Genomic DNA, 16,674 nt, shown 5'->3' on the forward strand with positions numbered 1-16,674 from the left:
TAGTGACATTGATAGGGACAAAGAAACTATGGTATGATCACCCATTTTCTTTGACACAACTCAGAATAATTACTGATAAAATATTTATTTAGTTCTCAGATCACGATATGCTGTCCAAGCTGTCCTGGTCCAAACCCAGGGCCCTGACATGCAGTGCTGGTAAAATACCCCCAGTGTTGCACAATGCCAGTGCCACCCACAAGGCTACTACCACAGGTATGTGTCTACTCTGTTGATTCTATACTAAGACTAATCTACCTCTGCTACTATTGAGCAGCTCCGACTCCGAGTCCATCTGATGATGAGTCAACAGACAGTGACTCTCAACCTGAAGGTCAGGTTGACCACACTGATGAAGAGGACAATAACAACATTGCCGAAGAACTATCACCAATAGCTTGACAGACCAAGCAACCACTTGATGTGACTTTGGACGATGCCATGGTACTGCCAAAGATTAAGAAAAATTTGGATGGTTCACACTAATGCATGAAAGCCAGTGACTTCAATGATGTCTCCAAAGAGATTCTGGTGACAGTGACCTCTATTTTCCAGTGTCTGATTGTCACCCAGGTGCCATTTCCCAATAATGTTGCTGTCAAGACAAAATTGGCAAAAGCAGCCTGGCACGAGGCATGTCAAATCAAAGGTATCAATGTCAAACTGACACCTTCAGGGGTCAAAATGGTGAGTTGTCTGTTCTCCATGTGTTCTTCATCTGATTTATATCATACTTTGCAAAGCTATTGACCCACACATCACAACTTCATGGGGAACTCAAAATGAAAATGTATTCACTGACTGCATCTTTTTTTGGTTTCCAGACAAGCAATTCCAACAATGTGATAAGACAGAATAGGGATCTAGCAGAGTCTTTGAAAGACAGTGCTGTGTTTGCTTTCAAGGTATGCATTTTGATGATCTACATGGTGTTTCAAGTCCTGATTCCTTGGACTAATAGGATTGGGTATTGAAGACAGGAATCTATAAGACAGAGTTACTGCAACTGGGTATCAATGTCATGTGGTTTGTGAATCAACACGACAAAGGTGTCATACACCATAAATACTTTAATCCTATGCCCATTGAAGTTATCACTCTTGTGCTTACAACTGTGAGTCTCTTATTCTATATTCAAGTTGATGGTGCTGACAAATCACTGGTAGATTGAATGTTGTATTGATGAATGGTTACAAGGTCTGAAGGAGGATATCAAATTCACATTGGCTACTTATGGAACTGTCTACCATGGTCATTTCAGCTCATTGCAGTGCTTTGATGAGTGCACAGTGCCTTATAAGCTCCTCAAAAGAATTCGTACCATTCTGCATGACACAGCTCAGTGCATTGAATGGTGTCCTTTTGGAAAATTATATTCTAACATTCATGCTTTGAAGTTTCCATGCAGGTGTTGACACCCTTACTATCTTGTCATCTGCATCCCAGATCAGTGATGCAGCATTCGAAGATGCCATCCAAGAGTATCGACTTGAGGAGCAGGATGATGCAGAGGCTAGCGAGTCATAAAATATGTTGACTTGTTGATTAGCAGGCATTCAAATTCATTTGTTTTCATGATTCTGCATGCTACTATGTGATATATGTATTACTATATAGCTGCTGGAAGCTAGCAGTAGTAGCACTACATGAACTATGTATGTAGTGCTATATAGCTGCCTGTAGTAGAACTCCAAGGAACTACAGTCTACCACTGTAGTACTACCCAAATCTACATAGCACTATATAGTACTACATAGTACTACATAGTTGCCTCACATACTAAATAGAAGGGACTTGACTACTGAGCTACACAGTCTACCCTGGCTATATAGTACTATATAGTGACCAGGCTTTTCCTGATGTAATCACCCAAACTTGAAGATTATCCCAAAAGACTTGTTCCTCCAGACTTTGAATTCACAAGGCTGAGTCTAGATCTGCTCTTGCAGGGACTGAAGTCATCAGAGTTTAGGCATGTTCCTTCCTGTCCAGGACAAAGTTTCCATGCCATCTAGCATCTGTCAATTTAATGCACCATATCACCCATGATCCACCTTGTTCATCTCATCCCTTACAAGTGACAGAGCTTGTACTCAAAGGTAAAAGTCATGACCCTATTGCTGATTGTGATTGTTAGGGCCATCACCAGATTCACCATGCATATCAACTGCTGTTCCATATCCACTCCCCGTAATGCCAAAGTATCCAGGGTCTGCATATTAAGGATGACAATGGAGGAAACAAGAATGAAGATGTAGGCAGGACAGCCCATGGTGGCCAACCCTGTTGCAATTTTTTTCTCCCCTGACATCGAATTGCTGTACTGCATGTTCTTAATGATACAAACAAATATCGACAGTTATCTAGGGTTACCGAGAGTTGACGCCACTCAAACATACGCATAAGTAGTCCCACATCCTAGTGTCAGTCAAGGCTAGACTATCATTTCTTCTTGTCATGTATATCATCCTACCTGATACAGTTTTCCAAATTGTTGTTCTCATAAAGTTACAATGAAGTGTTGATGCACATATATTCCAAAAGTGTTAGTTGAACCCTCCCATGATTGATCTTGCCACATATCCCTCAAAAAAATACCATCAGTCATCTTCTTCATCTATCACCATCATCCACAAAGTGTATGATACCACCTGCCATGGATTCTTAAGTGTTCCATAGCACCACATCCCATTCATGATGCTCTTAAGCCTCAGCACCATTGCATGCAAGAACCATGGGATTGACTCCGTCAGCTCTGGCAATAAGTGCAGAGGGCCCACATACATGATAAGAGAGTCCCGATTCTAGTGTTATCAAGAGCACATCAACCCGTGCATCCAGGCAGAGCAAGACTTGGCGCAGCTCATGATAGCACCTGATAAGGACATTCAAAGTATGCAATGATACGAGGGTATTCTGTAACCCCAAGTCAAGAATGTGAAGATGGAGGCATGTATGGGCAAGGGTGAGAATGTCTGCATCAGTGAGTGTAATGGAGAACATATGGAATGTGGAAAGTATGAGGGTGTTGAGGCATGTATGACTCTAGTGTGCGAGTAGGAGACAAAAGTCAAAAGAGGAATGTAGGAGGTGTTCATAGCCGGATTTCTCGGTTAGGATGATGTGTTCTAGTTTTGTGTGTGAGTGAGAGAGGTGAGAAATTGGGACCAGGTGTTTGCTGGGCTGCAACCTTCTGCGATGAAGTGGATTGTTTTGAGGTTGAGGGATGTGGTGTTGGAAGAGTCAACATTGAGGATCCAGAAGGTGCACAGGAAGGATATGACAATGTCCAAAGTGTCATCAGATGAAATGTGCAAGTGGGTGAGTGTGGCAAAGGGCTGGGGGATGTGAGGAGGTGTGGTAGGGATACTTTTGAGACCTAGCTTTAAGGTGAGAGATCAGAGAGATGGCCAGGATGCAATGACATTGAGCACAGTGCTAGGGATATCATGCCAGTGGCATGTCAATGAAAGCTCTGTGAGACCATCAGGATAGCTGATGAGGAGGCACTTGATTTCTGGGAGATTTTTGTCAGTCGTGAAGAGGCTGTCCTTGATCTCAAGAGCTTTGAGACAGAGAGCAAAGGTAGGGAGTGCAGGGATGATGGCTTTGCAAAATGGAGATGAGAGATCTAGGGAGAGTATCTCAACTGTGGGTAGGAGGAGTTTGAGAACTGGGACACGGGTGTTTTTGTTTTGCACATGCACAGAGGGAAGGGTATGTGGTGTTATCTTAACATAGTTGTGAGAGAATCTGTATGCAGGAAGCGAGAACCAATGGATGGAATAGTTCAGGTGTATGATGGAACTGTGAAGGTCTGGATGAGAGAATAAGAGGCCAGAAGTTTTGCAGATTAGAACAAAGAAGATCAAGTGTTAAATTGCGAAATGCATGGCAGGTGAGTGCAAGTCAGAAGATGGAACGTCAATCTTGAGTGAAGGTATGAGATCAGGCAATAAGTATGCGCGAAGACAGTGCTAGGGTGCATGTTGGGAGTGAAGCAGATGACTGTTTGCAAATTTCGAATAAGGAAACTCTTGGAAGCCTTTGCTCAACAGACCAAAACATCTCGTTTCTCGAGGGCTAGCTAAGCGCTACGGGCCTACGGTGAATTCTAATATCAATACAACCCCCGCGTGATGCATGCCTGTAACAAAGTCATAATGACCGTGGATCGTTTGTGTCATATCTCGCCATGGAGCTTGGAGCTTTGAGCTGCATCTGTCATAAATAAAATATACATATTGTATTGCATTTGTGTCTTCCTTAACACTGCCCGCCTATGAATCTGCTTATTTCACTACCATCCTTGGAAAATACAGTGTGCACACATGCCCGCTTGTATAAAAGACGCATCCTACTTATACCGTGGTATTGGGGAATGTTACTAGGCCCAGATAGAGAAACCGGTCAAGTACTTCACTTCCGTGAGGGCGTGGTGGCTGCAGTTGATGATGCTCATGTCGCGTTCGGTAGGTGCAACGAGGAGACGAACTAGAATTAAGGATGACGGTAGTCAGGCGTTACAGCACTAGGGCTCATCGAGCATGATGTATACTCGCTTGAGGTCCGAGGATCCGGAAGGGTGCAAGTCACAAGCGCTGCCGAGGCTGTTTTTGTCACAATCATACATACTGCGTTCGATGATCAGCTGCAGGTCGAAATTCAAATCCTTATCGCTTAGCGCCAATTGCAACACTGGAACAAATATTGCCTCGAGGCATTAATGGCCTGTTGTTTTATATAGATGATGTGGGTCTCTTATCTTACTTCCCTTCAACTGCTATTCATAATGAGAAAAGGCAAATCGTCGAAGGATTCAACTCAACAAGCTCAGAAATCTAGCGAAGCAGCTGGTGGAAGTGAGGTACGTGGTTCTTCAGGATCACTTCGTTCACACCACTCCAAACACTAACATTGACTCATCCTTCGTCTAGCACCGACCCCGTGGCAAAGTCCGTCGATTTCTGGAAAAGGTTAAGGACGGTGCAAAAAAGTTAAGGATCTCGGTGAGTCAACGAGCATGCGTAGTGAGATCCTGCAATCCGACTAACATTGCAACAAGCGTTCGAAAGATTCCTGTAGCCGTAGCCCTGCTCGCCCGAGTATCGAGGTAGGTTCTCAAACTTGCCCTTTAGTCTCTGCTCTCTCTAAATTTTGGTGGTCACACAGGATCAGGCTGCGCCGTCTGATGTAGAAGTGGAGGCTGATACCCAATCCGCACTTCGGGATGCGCAAGAGGCTGCAAAACGCATGCATCCACTTTCTGGACCTGCGATAACTGTGGCGTCTATCGGCCAAGACACACAAGTGGATCTCAATGCTGCTGACAGTCTCCAGGAGACGTATCTCAAACCCCTCAGGATATTCGACGAAGTTATTGAGAAGATTGCAGATGTATGCAGGCCCTCCTCTCGATCGTAATCGAACCAATCTAGTTCTACAGGTACATCCATATGCAAAGATGGCACTGAGTGTGTTGTCTTTTGCAGCCAATGTGTGTTTTCTCTCAATGTCTTCCTATCTCCCACCGCTCAGCAATCATTTGTACAGATTATTCTAGCTCAAGCGGATCGTGATGCAGCAGTACTCAAACTTCTCGAGAAGATATATGAAGTTTACAGCTTGATGACACAAGACGAGAAGCTTAAACAAATTTTGTCAATGCACGCCATCCTGGGAAAGATTTCTCAGCAGACCCGTGAATGTGCTCAGTTTATCACAAATTATTCGGAGACAAAGAAAATTTGTGAGAGTTACAAGCTGTGGGGCTCTGTACCGTCTCGAGCTTTTACGATAATCACAGGGAAGAGACTTAGAAAGGACGTGCTCTCGGAAACGGACGATACGATCAAAAAATACAATGACGTGTTCGAGGGGCTCATGCAAAACTTCCGGGATCAGGTTGCTCGCGACGTAGCCATAGGCGTCCACGACATAGGCGCACAGGTCCACGACATATCCATACACATCCACCGTACGGGTAAGGGTTCGGACGTCCTTGTGACTTGACATATATTCATACTTTTTCAGAAGAAATATCGGACCGAAGCGGTATGACTTATGCAGAGGGCGCGGGACTAGATACCAGGAAACAATGCCTTGAAGGGACGCGCAAGGAAATCCTTTCCCAGATCACAGAATGGGTCAACAGCACTGGGGACAACGTTCCACGCGTGCTGTGGCTATCTGGCCCTGCGGGCAAGGGCAAATCGGCCATCGCCCACACCATTGCTAAGTGGGCCAATGATGTGGGAGGGCTTAGTTCGTGTTACTGTTTTGACCGCCAGCGAGATGCAGATCGTCGCCATGAAAAGATCTTTTCCACGATCGCGCGCGACCTGGCTGACCGTGATCCGGAGATGAGGCGGGCATTGGCAGATGCAGTTAAGACCGCGAATTCGCTCAAGAAGACGGCAGATATCGTCCAGCAGTGGCAGAAGATTCTTATTGAACCGCTGGAGAAGTCATCTGGGTCAACTGGAGAGCTCATCGTGATCGTAATCGATGCACTGGACGAGAGCGGTGGAGTAGAGATACGGAGAGACCTCCTCCGTATTCTAGCCGGCAATCATCACAATCCTGCTGTTCCCAAAATCACAGATCTCCTTGGCAACTTTCGCTTTATCGTTACCTCTCGCCCGCTTGATGACATCAAAGACAAGTTTGGTGACGTTCAGCATATTCAACAGGTGTCGATGGATGACGTTCCACGAGCAGATGCAGAGCGCGACATCCGTGCTTACGTATCCAAGGAGTTGGAGGGACTGGATTTCCAGAACAGAGAGTACGCAGTCCTCGCGGAGAAAGCCGATGGACTTTTCGAGTGGGCGCGTCTCGCTTGCGGATACATCAGAGATTCCCATGCTGGGCTATCTCCAATGGAGTGCTACGAGGCTGTGGTGTCACGCAATCCTGCTGAGAGAAGCCCGCTATTGCACGACATGTATCGCCTGATTTTAAAAGATATCATGCCCGGGGATGCATCTCCGCATTCGCAGAAACTGCGTTCGACTGCGTTAGCGAGGTTTCGCTCAGTGATGGGACAGATACTAGGCACAGCTGAACCCCTTCCTTTAGCTTCCTTGAACACCATGAGGGACCATTTTCCAAAGAAAGAGGACAATTTTAACGTGAATCTCATTGTAAAATACATGGGTTCCCTTCTTAGCGGGATCACCAACCCAGACTCTCCAATCCGACCCCTTCACGCGTCCTTCCGCGATTTCCTGACGGATCAACCGTGCAGTGGAGAGTTTTTCGTCGACGTGTTGGAGTCGCAACGCGACCTTGCATTCGCGTCACTTCGAGTTATGGAACACGGCCTTCGCTTCAATATCTGTGATTTAAAGTCGTCGTATCTTCCTAATAGCGAAGATCCTGGACTGCAAGGACGAATCCAACGATGCATCCCCCAACATCTATCATATTCCTCTCGATTTTGGACTTCGCACGTACGAACCACATCCTTTGACAAGGAGCTCGCGAAAGAAGTGAAATTGTTTTTCGATAACGAGCGGCTGTTTTTCTAGCTTGAGTCGCTCGCCCTGATCAATGCGCTCAGCGGCGCAGTTTCTGCTCTCTCACTCATTCCCCAGTGGCTGAAGGTGAGTGCGTTGCTACTGAGTGCCAGATAAAGTGCTTATGCGCAACCACAGGGCCATCCTAAATTCAAAGATGTCTTGTCGACTGCAATGGACGTACAGAGGTTCATTCAAGTCTTCGGCGGCATGATTTTACATAGCACGCCACATCTGTATGTATCAGCACTCCCATTCTCACCTGCCAACAGTCTGCTATCGAGAAAGTTTTCTGCACGGTTTGCGAATACTCTTCGTGTGGCATCTGGACATGATATGAATTGGCCAGCTGTTCAGACCGTGCTCAGGGGGCACACTTCTTCAGTAATGTCGGTCTCGTTCTCGCCGGACGGCACTCGCATCGTCACTGGTTCAAGGGATCAGACTGTTCGGCTGTGGGATGCAGGGACGGGGGAGCCGGTCAGTGAGCCCTTGTGGGGGCACACTTCTTCAGTAATGTCGGTCTCATTCTTGCTGGACGGCACTCGCATCATCACCGGTTCTTCGGATAACACTGTTCGGCTGTGGGATGCAGGGACGGGGGTGCCAGTCGGTGAGCCCTTGCGGGGGCACACTCATTCAGTAAACTCGGTCTCGTTCTCGCCAGACGGCACTCGCGTCGTCACTGGTTCGGACGATAAGACTGTTCGGCTGTGGGATGCAGGGACGAGGGAGCCAGTTGGTGAACCCTCGCGCGGGCACACTCATTCAGTAATGTCGGTCTCGTTCTCGCCGGGCGGCACTCGCATCGTCACTGGTTCGGAGGATAAGACTGTTCGACTGTGGGATGCAGGGACGGGGGAGCCAGTCGGTGAGCCCTTGCGGGGACACACTGATTTAGTAAACTCAGTCTCGTTCTCGCCGGATGACACTCGCATCGTCACTGGTTCGAGCGATAAGACTGTTCGGCTGTGGGGTGCAGTGATGAGCCAGCCGTCGCAATATTGCGTGTCAGATCCTTCAGCATTATCAAATAAACATCGCGTCATGCATCCCATCGAGTCCACCACTCTCATGACATTGAGTACTTGGAACAATCACTTCGTCTGCTTCTCGCCCAACTCTATCCATGCGTTGCGCAACACTTCTCGATTAACGGAGGGAGCACTCCATGACGATCGCAGTTCGACCCCCTTTGTCGTAAATGATGACAGTGGATGGGTGGTAGGGCCCAAACATCAACTGTTATTTTGGGTACCACCTGCTTCTCGAAATTCATTTTAGAGCCCGGGAACTTTATTAGTGATACCCAGATGAACTTGATTTGAGCCGCATGAAACATGGACAACACTGGAAAGAGTGCCGAGAGGAGTGAGTCTCCTCAATGCCCTTTCTGTTACTCACTTACTAAAATCAATATTTGCAGACCTTAGTACCAGCGATGCTTGCGGCAATGGATTCATTGTGGAGATTTCGCAACAATCAGACGTGAGCGAGTGTACAGTGGATCATACTTGGTGTTATATTCCATACCCAACGAATTTAGGATTGTACATGTGAACGACGTGAGCTGACGGTATGGTACTCATGATGTTAGTGCTGGTTTGTGAGAACACATAACGAGGGACAAGGCATGCCGATTCCATCAAAAATGCGGTTGCGAGTGCGCCGTGGATTGCGTCAAAGTCACGATGCATAACATCGGTGCTTTCTCATGGCAAACTGAGAAGCTGAGCAGAAGCACATCGTTGTTGCGGTTAGCATCTGTGGTCGTTCAAGTCCCCGTTGCACCGAGTACATTCGAAGTGGGCTAAAAATTGGATGGGACGAAAGATGTAGTTCATTGCTATACAGTACAGCATGTAGTCGCGATATCTACGACGAAGGCAGTGAGAACGAGAGCAACATGAAAACGATGCGTGTAGGGATGTTGTGGGCTGTGAGGTATGAAAAAACAGCTGGAGGATAAAAGGCACTGGGTAAGAGCAAGCAAATGGGGGGTGACAATGAGGCGATATGAAAAGTAGAGGTTCCGCAAGATAGAGGACATTGAATTGAGGGTGATATTGGACGCACATCGGGTGTCCTCGTCAAGGAGTTTTCGATAGTCGGTTTCTGGAGATTCAGCAGGAAGAATCTAAGGGCTACGATCGAGTTTCATAACTCTGTATTGATAAATGTGTGAGAAATTGGATCTTTATATATGAGACTAGGTGAAGTAAATTACGACTCACGAAGCTGTTGGGACACAAGTCCCTGTAGCACTGATCCCCGACTCCACTTTAGTGGAAGAGGGTTCTGTCGCAAGCAAATAGTGGGGATGGGCAACGCCTCTAAGAAAAGTGTGACATTATGTAATCAAAGACTTTACAGTAGTACAAGTGGCAAACAGTGGCAAAATGTGTACGCCGTCGCCGGGAGGGTAATACTAGCGATAAATCAAAGCTATCAAGATTGTAAGTACCTATAAAATGCTGTATTGTCAATTATAACAAGAAACTTCAATAGCCACAATCAAAAAGGAAGGGTCACTCATCATCATGCTCATCCTCACATCCGGGCATCCCCTCATCAGGGAAAACCTCCCATGCGAAATTTGCAGAATGATTTGGTTTTAGTCAACTTTATCACTTATTATCGCAGAAAAGTACGTCTTCATGGAAAATATAGTATATTAGCCTACACCGAAAATCGTCACAAACGTTGTCACGACCCAAAAATAGGATTATGACACATCTACATAGGGTTATGGTTAACAGAAGGATTTCCGGAAATGTTGCGTAGACAATGAATCAAATATAACCTTGATGCTGACCTTCCTGGGTACTGCTGGCAGCCAAGCCAACCTTCACACAAGGTCTGCGCAAGGGACGAGCAACCCATAAACCTTTGGAAAAAGAAATAATAAATATTGAGACCCGTAGGTCTACCACTCCGGGAAAGCGTGTCATCCTTGTGCAGGGGCCATGCTAATCTTCTCTGTATCGTTCCAATTTTTCGTATGTCACCCCGAAGGGGACATTAAACAGTAGTTCGGCAAGAGGCACGTCGACGGAACTTTGTATTTGCAATGGACAGCGGGGTTGGATAATTACTCGAAATGGAAGGCAGTCCATTCCAAAAGGTTTTTGGCGCGTCAAGAGTTGATGCAAAACTGCAGACTGTGATGCTAGACGTTCCAAAATCCACGCGTTGCTCAGAGACCGCTGACGCGCCTAGTGCTGCCATCACACTCGGCGTCCATCTTTCCCCCCGTTGTCTTGTTACCGCTCACCGAACTCGCGACTCGGGTGCTTGTCAGTCAAGAGAATGTGATCCGATGGAAGGTATGCCCCCGTCGTGTAAAATGTGCTCTTATGTGCCTTGCTTGGCCACCTAAATTCGTTTGATGGGTAGCTCTATTCTCTTCAGCAATAGATTCAAGTCCGAGACAGCAGTGAATGGTATACGTGCATTCAATCTTGTCCAAGGAGTTTGAAGCACTAAATACATTCTTAACAGATATAACCTCTTATTCGCGCATCTTCTCACATACCAAAGTATGTTGCTAGTTCTTTGTCTTTTGTTATTCATCTGTTTCGTTATACTTCCTGCTGTAGCAGTGATTGATAGCCGGCGTGCATTCGCTGCTGGAATGATGTTCTCCCTTGCGATTACTGGGTCATGACTCGCGCCGGCAGGCGAAGGGTGCATGAATGAGGCAATAAAACATGAAGTTGATTCTCGATTGCCCATGGTACGCAGATTTATTCCGGCGCCTCCGAGTTTCACTGCAATTCTTTGATCAACGCAAAAGTCGGCTCTCAAAGCGACGCGCGTGTTGCGCTTGAGGGGCATCGTTTTACGATTTCAAAAGCACTCAGAGCAGTAATAGCGGACCGCCTTGCGACATCGACTGGCACGAGTATAGGAAAAGAAACCGAGAAAACCCTGAGGGAGGCAATGTATAACAAAGTCAAGACATTAGCGAGCCGCAGTGATTTGAATGCATTAAACGTTCACACAAATCTGGGCTGAATGCGACGCTCAACACCGCATGTTGATGACCATGGATTGTTGAGAGAACGGCACGGAATGACTTACCGATCAAGACGCATCTCTGTCATAATAATACTTATGCACATTAGTTGGCTACGATTGGTAGGCTGCTCTACGTGAACGAGCGCATTTTCACATCAATGCATGTCTTTACTGGTCTATGCCATTGAAACCATCGCTACAGCATCAATCATACAAGAACGTCCCATAACATACATACACTCCTCGTATTCATCAAATAACATAGATCTATGCAAACAGACCACACCTCGGTTCACTTTTTCAAACAAAAAGCCATCGTCCCAGACTATCTGCCCACGCCGAGAGATCTGCCGTCGCCTTACCAGCAAATGTATCGCGTAATAATTCGACAGCCCCGGCACCGGCCTCGCCTTCACGGGGCGTTTCGGGGGGCGTCGCCAGCAGTTGAGGCTGGTTGTATGGTGAGAGGATGCCAAGACCACTTCCGCCGACTGACGTGAGGTAGGGCACGAAACTGTCCATGGATAATGCTGTCATCAGTTTGCGAAGATTAGATTCCGAGAGGTCTTGAGAGCGAGTGAGTAGAGATCAACTATATGTAGAGGGTACTTACCATCAGGGACGAGCGTTACTGCGCAACCTCCACCTCCGGCACCAGTGAGTTTTGTGCTGAGTGAGTATGGAGGGGAGGCAGTTTTGGAGCGGATGGCTTCGAGAGATGAATGTGATACCCCAAGCTTCACAAGGTGGCCATGGTTCTCATCGATAAGAGCCTGAAAAGGTATATTTTCTGAGCGTTCCGGAAACAAACAAAAGGGACGAACGTACCGATAGAGCTGACAGCAATGTTTGCCGTGACAATTGGGGATCAGCAAGCGCACGCTGCGCCTCGTCGCTTATGTGTTGTATTGCACCGAGCAGCCCGTTGACAAACTCAGGCTCTTGCTCCTTCAATGCAGCCACGCCAGCCACAAGCTGCTTTGTGTTCCTTGGTACCCTCGAGTCCGTCAAGAGGAATTTGAGAGACTTGAAACTGCAAAAAATCAGTAGTCCACCAAAACCCAAACGGTACTAAACATACCCCTGAATGGGAATCATGCCCGCTTTTCTACCAAATCCTGGTCTAGTATACGAAAGTGCGCCGCCAAACACCGCAACAGAGTTATCTACGCCACTGGGGTTGCCATGCAAGATTTTCTCGCTCACGAATGCCCATCGGTTGACCTCCTCAGCAAGTGCTGGCGGTATTGCACGCCGACCTTCGTGAGAGACGTGGACGTGACCATCGGTGGTAGGGGCGGGCTGTGCTGGGAGCTGGATACGGGAGTACAAAAGCAAGAGAGCAGTGGCTGCGCAGACGGAAAATGATGCGGAGGAACCGAGGCCTGCGCCAACAGGAAGCGTGGCGCGAGCAGAGAAGTTAAAAGATGGTCTGACGACTTTTGATAAATCATTGAATGAAGTCTAGGTAGTGGGGGGCTCACCTGTTCCCGCCATGTGCCATGATCATGTACATGTACAGGAACGCAATACATGCCTGTCGTGCACTCGGCTTTGCAAGAACTTCGGGGGACAACGCACGAGTAGTAATAGCATCAACGAGCTTGTGGTCTAGACTGTCAGGGTGGAAATCACCGACTCGCACGGGAGTGACTGCATCCCAAGGGAGGTCGTCCACTTCCCACTCTTGCCTGAAGCTATCGATATCGATGAAGTGCACGCTGACTTTACCATCATGACGAGGTGTCGTGACACCATAGCACCGGAGATCAACGCTTGCAGCCACTGCGGTCTAAAACATCTGTTAATGCGTGCAGAGCAGAGAATAAAAGAGTAGGCTCACAACACCGTGCACGACAGCATGTTCACCGAAGAGAATGACTTTTCCTGGTGCGCTGACGAACCACTCTCTGTCCTCATTGCGCTCTGTCGCATATCCCGCAGACTCGTTAAACGCAAGTTTTTGGACAGCACGAGAGATCGCAGTGCCCTCTGAAGGGATCGTCCGAACATAGCGTTGGTGCGAGTCCCCACCTGCGGTAAGGGTGATCGCGCCAGCCTCCAGAAGAGCACGTTCGAGGTCGTCGAGAAGGTCAGCTGGGTCTTCGATACCAACGCAAAGTCGGATCAGGTCTTCTGGCAGGCCCCGCGCAGCGCGGGTAGCAGGGTCAATAGATGCGTGTCTAAGGAAACATCAATAAAACGATCGAGGAAAACGAGACAGACATAACATACGACATGACGCATGGCATGCTGATCAGTGAATTGACACAACCAAAGCTGACACTAATGCCCCATAGACGTGTCGCACCGACGATACGCTCACTTAGAGCCTTGTCACCAGTAGTGAAACTGAGGACGGCACCATATCCGTCTGCAATTCGCTCATGTACATCACGGTTAGGGTGCTCTGCGAGACCGGGGTAGTGGACTTTGAAACCAAGGCGATCAAGCATCTGGGCGACGAGCATGGAAGTAGCCTGCTGGCGATCCATGCGAATGGCAAGGGTCTTCGATCCTCGTAGAAGGAGGAAACAGTCGAATGGAGTGAGTGCATTGCCAGCAGCATTGATGATGAATCCCATTTGCTGATTCGAATATGAGAAGGGAGCGTAAAGCAAAGGACGAATTACATACCTTGGCAAGGTCATCCCTGTTACAGGTAATTACACCGGCCATAAGGTCATGATGCCCACTGAGATACTTGGTAGCGCTGTCGTACACAATATCTGCGCCATGCTCGAGAGGGCGTTGCAAGTAGGGACTCATCATGGTGTTATCGACCACGATGACGGCATTGGGGGCGCGTTCCTTGATGTCGGCAGCTATGCGGGCAAGATCAACTATTTTGAGCAGAGGATTAGTTGGACTCTCGAGGAGAACCATAGCGGTCTTTTCAGGATTGATGTAAGGAAGGAGAGTATCAGGTTTAGTGGTGTCTACATGATGTACGGTGACTCCGCCATGTGTCTTGAGATAAGCAAGAATGCGGTTAGTACCACCGTAAAGGTCATCTCCTGCGATGACTTCATCACCAGGCTTGAGCATACGCAAGATGGTATCGAGGGCGGCCATGCCAGAAGACACAGCAAAAGCATGAGCAGCAGATGATATTTTAGCAAGATGATGTTCTAAAGAGTGCATTAAGGCTATCTGTGAGCACACGATGAGATGACACCCACCTAAATGACTGCGTGTTGGATTTCCACTGCGAGTGTAATCATACTGTCCACCGACACCTTTAAAAGTGGCAGTTTGGTATATTGGTACAGAGCTGGAACCATATTGATCCTTTTGAGAAGGGTTCTCTACTGTAGCACAGAGGGTCGAAAACCGGTAAGGCTGGCGAGGCCTGCAAGGAGTTTCTGGCTCTGGAGTTGGAAGGTCTTGTATCAACACTTTGGGATTGGTCGAAGTCATCGTGAAATGGGTTAGAGAGTAAGAGACAGACGATCAGCTTGGCTATAACACGAGATGATCTATGAGACCACTTTCATCACGTGCCTACTATATTATCCTTATTCGGTACCGAATAGCTACTGAATTCATCATTTTCATCATTATCGACGAATATTCTTTCTATAAAAGGAATAGTCATTGGATGGCGTGCTCAGGCTTTTTCTCGCTCCTGTTGTCAGCTGATTTTGATGGCACCGAAGAGAGCAAGAGAGCAAGGTATGCCTTGCTGTCTCATTGAGATTCGTTCAGTTCTCATACCACTAAAGCTCCCAGACACGTCAATGCCACGAAGCAGATACTTGCCTTAGACGTAATCACAAAACGGACGAAACGCCATCTCGAAGAGCTCGAGGTGTGACAGCTCAGATACAGCCATCGTCGTCATCCCTGAATATTCTACAGCGTTCCAATTATACAGAGCCTTCAATCACCCTTGACGATAACGATGAGGGAGCCATAAGCGGAAAGAATCGCGTCCGCCAGATCGTTTCTGATAAACGTCACTTGAATGACCCTAACGCGAAGAAGAAAAAGTCGTCCATGAAAGTTCGAACGGCGCTCCTATATCGCAAGAATCTCGCTACCCTAATCGAGGAATCGGTCAGTTCATCTCCTTGCCTAAACTCATCCTAAATACCAAAGACATCCTCAGCGCATAGCAAATCTTCCTTGCCACGTTCCGACATATTTAACAGCTGCTGCTCCTCCCCCTCAGTTGCCCCCACGTCTTCTATGCTCCGTGTGCGGGTACAAGGGCGCATACAGATGCAAAAAATGTGCCATGCCATACTGCGACATGAACTGCGAGAGCGTCCATACTGAAACACGCTGCGAACGTCGCGTCATCTGAGTCTCTATATAGCAATCATACTGTCGGTATCCATCTACATCTTTCATCCGTAGGTGAGCTGCCTCTGCGGTCGCAATTTCTTTCTCAACTCAGTTGGCAGGAAAGCTAGGGCCACCACACCATGAACGTCCTGGTCAACTTGGGCATAAGCCGCCCTCAAACTCGAATCCTTCTCCATCGATTTGGTATGCCAATCTGGATCAAACGGCTACCTGCTGGCTTTGACAGGCGTCGCCTCACTGACTCGTGAAGACATCCTTGAATGAACCAGTAATTTCTTGCTCTTCGCTCTTCATTTTGCGTTTTCAATGACATCACTTAGCGTCGGAAGACAGCAGATGGTAGTGGTAGACTTGTGGCCATTTTGAACGAGAATTCGCAGCAGGACGAAATCTAGCGTGCTCAACTCATTGTTGGTTCCTTGCATGTCTTCGACGTGTGATTGTATTTTTTTCCGCTCGATAAGAATGACCATCATACGCCGAAGAACACTGCCGCACCGTCTGCTTTGGGAGGCCGCTGTCAGAAAGACCGCTTATCAGAAAGGCACGATGGTAGTGTATGGAAAAGTCTGTTTCTGTTTGTGGCCCTGGGGAAAGACACCTTCCTCATCACACTTTAAACGTCACGCGATTGAACAGGTCAGATACCGGTGGCACATAAAATGAATGGGAAGTGCGCAGCAGCCCAATACTGTATAGTTTGATCTCCTGAACTTAGATGGAGGATATCCATTCATACAACAATGAAATGCACCGCATTCAATCGTAACACTGCCTTGATATAATACATGGTCTAGATAATAACCGATCCGAAAAATGAAAC

At 47.4% G+C, this 16,674-nt stretch overlaps 6 protein-coding genes across 6 annotated transcripts; 5 read left to right on the forward strand and 1 right to left on the reverse strand.

The window, feature by feature from the left end:
* Nucleotides 1-792: 792 nt before the first annotated feature.
* On the forward strand, nt 793-1,584 carry BJ212DRAFT_1334147 (uncharacterized protein; the record flags this gene model as incomplete). The annotated part of the gene is made up of 4 exons (XM_041334857.1): nt 793-905; nt 962-1,114; nt 1,167-1,342; nt 1,398-1,584. Coding segments are annotated over 4 exons (540 nt in total), but the record flags the coding sequence as incomplete, so codon positions are not given.
* Nucleotides 1,585-2,971: 1,387 nt separating this feature from the next.
* On the forward strand, nt 2,972-3,626 carry BJ212DRAFT_1297162 (uncharacterized protein; the record flags this gene model as incomplete). The annotated part of the gene is made up of 3 exons (XM_041332550.1): nt 2,972-2,983; nt 3,172-3,321; nt 3,474-3,626. The coding sequence occupies 3 exons, from the start codon at nt 2,972-2,974 to the stop codon at nt 3,624-3,626; spliced, it is 315 nt and encodes a 104-aa protein (XP_041196605.1).
* Nucleotides 3,627-7,874: 4,248 nt separating this feature from the next.
* Nucleotides 7,875-9,068, forward strand: BJ212DRAFT_926724 (WD40-repeat-containing domain protein). Its single transcript, XM_041344364.1, has 3 exons — nt 7,875-8,000; nt 8,131-8,891; nt 8,947-9,068. Exon 2 carries the CDS (start codon nt 8,295-8,297, stop codon nt 8,802-8,804), a length of 510 nt encoding a protein of 169 aa, XP_041196606.1. The 5' UTR covers nt 7,875-8,000; nt 8,131-8,294; the 3' UTR covers nt 8,805-8,891; nt 8,947-9,068.
* Nucleotides 9,069-10,605: 1,537 nt separating this feature from the next.
* On the forward strand, nt 10,606-11,537 carry BJ212DRAFT_1585797 (uncharacterized protein; the record flags this gene model as incomplete). Its single annotated transcript, XM_041342375.1, has 3 exons — nt 10,606-10,846; nt 11,022-11,059; nt 11,265-11,537. Exons 1-3 carry the CDS (start codon nt 10,621-10,623, stop codon nt 11,535-11,537), a joined length of 537 nt encoding a protein of 178 aa, XP_041196607.1. The 5' UTR covers nt 10,606-10,620.
* Nucleotides 11,538-11,632: 95 nt separating this feature from the next.
* BJ212DRAFT_1334188 (cystathionine beta-lyase) lies at nt 11,633-15,100 on the reverse strand. The gene is made up of 9 exons (XM_041334858.1): nt 14,723-15,100; nt 14,178-14,671; nt 13,776-14,128; nt 13,384-13,723; nt 13,025-13,332; nt 12,622-12,972; nt 12,369-12,573; nt 12,154-12,313; nt 11,633-12,106 (listed from the first exon to the last, which is right to left on the reverse strand). The coding sequence occupies exons 1-9, from the start codon at nt 14,958-14,960 to the stop codon at nt 11,841-11,843; spliced, it is 2,715 nt and encodes a 904-aa protein (XP_041196608.1). The 5' UTR covers nt 14,961-15,100; the 3' UTR covers nt 11,633-11,840.
* An 87-nt stretch (nt 15,101-15,187) lies between these two features.
* On the forward strand, nt 15,188-15,849 carry BJ212DRAFT_1477699 (uncharacterized protein; the record flags this gene model as incomplete). Its single annotated transcript, XM_041339593.1, has 4 exons — nt 15,188-15,215; nt 15,266-15,351; nt 15,402-15,599; nt 15,652-15,849. The coding sequence occupies 4 exons, from the start codon at nt 15,188-15,190 to the stop codon at nt 15,847-15,849; spliced, it is 510 nt and encodes a 169-aa protein (XP_041196609.1).
* Between the last annotated feature and the right edge of the window lie 825 nt (nt 15,850-16,674).

Source organism: Suillus subaureus, assembly GCF_016647635.1.
Source record: "Suillus subaureus strain MN1 chromosome Unknown BJ212scaffold_6, whole genome shotgun sequence".
Lineage (NCBI taxonomy): Eukaryota > Fungi > Basidiomycota > Agaricomycetes > Boletales > Suillaceae > Suillus > Suillus subaureus.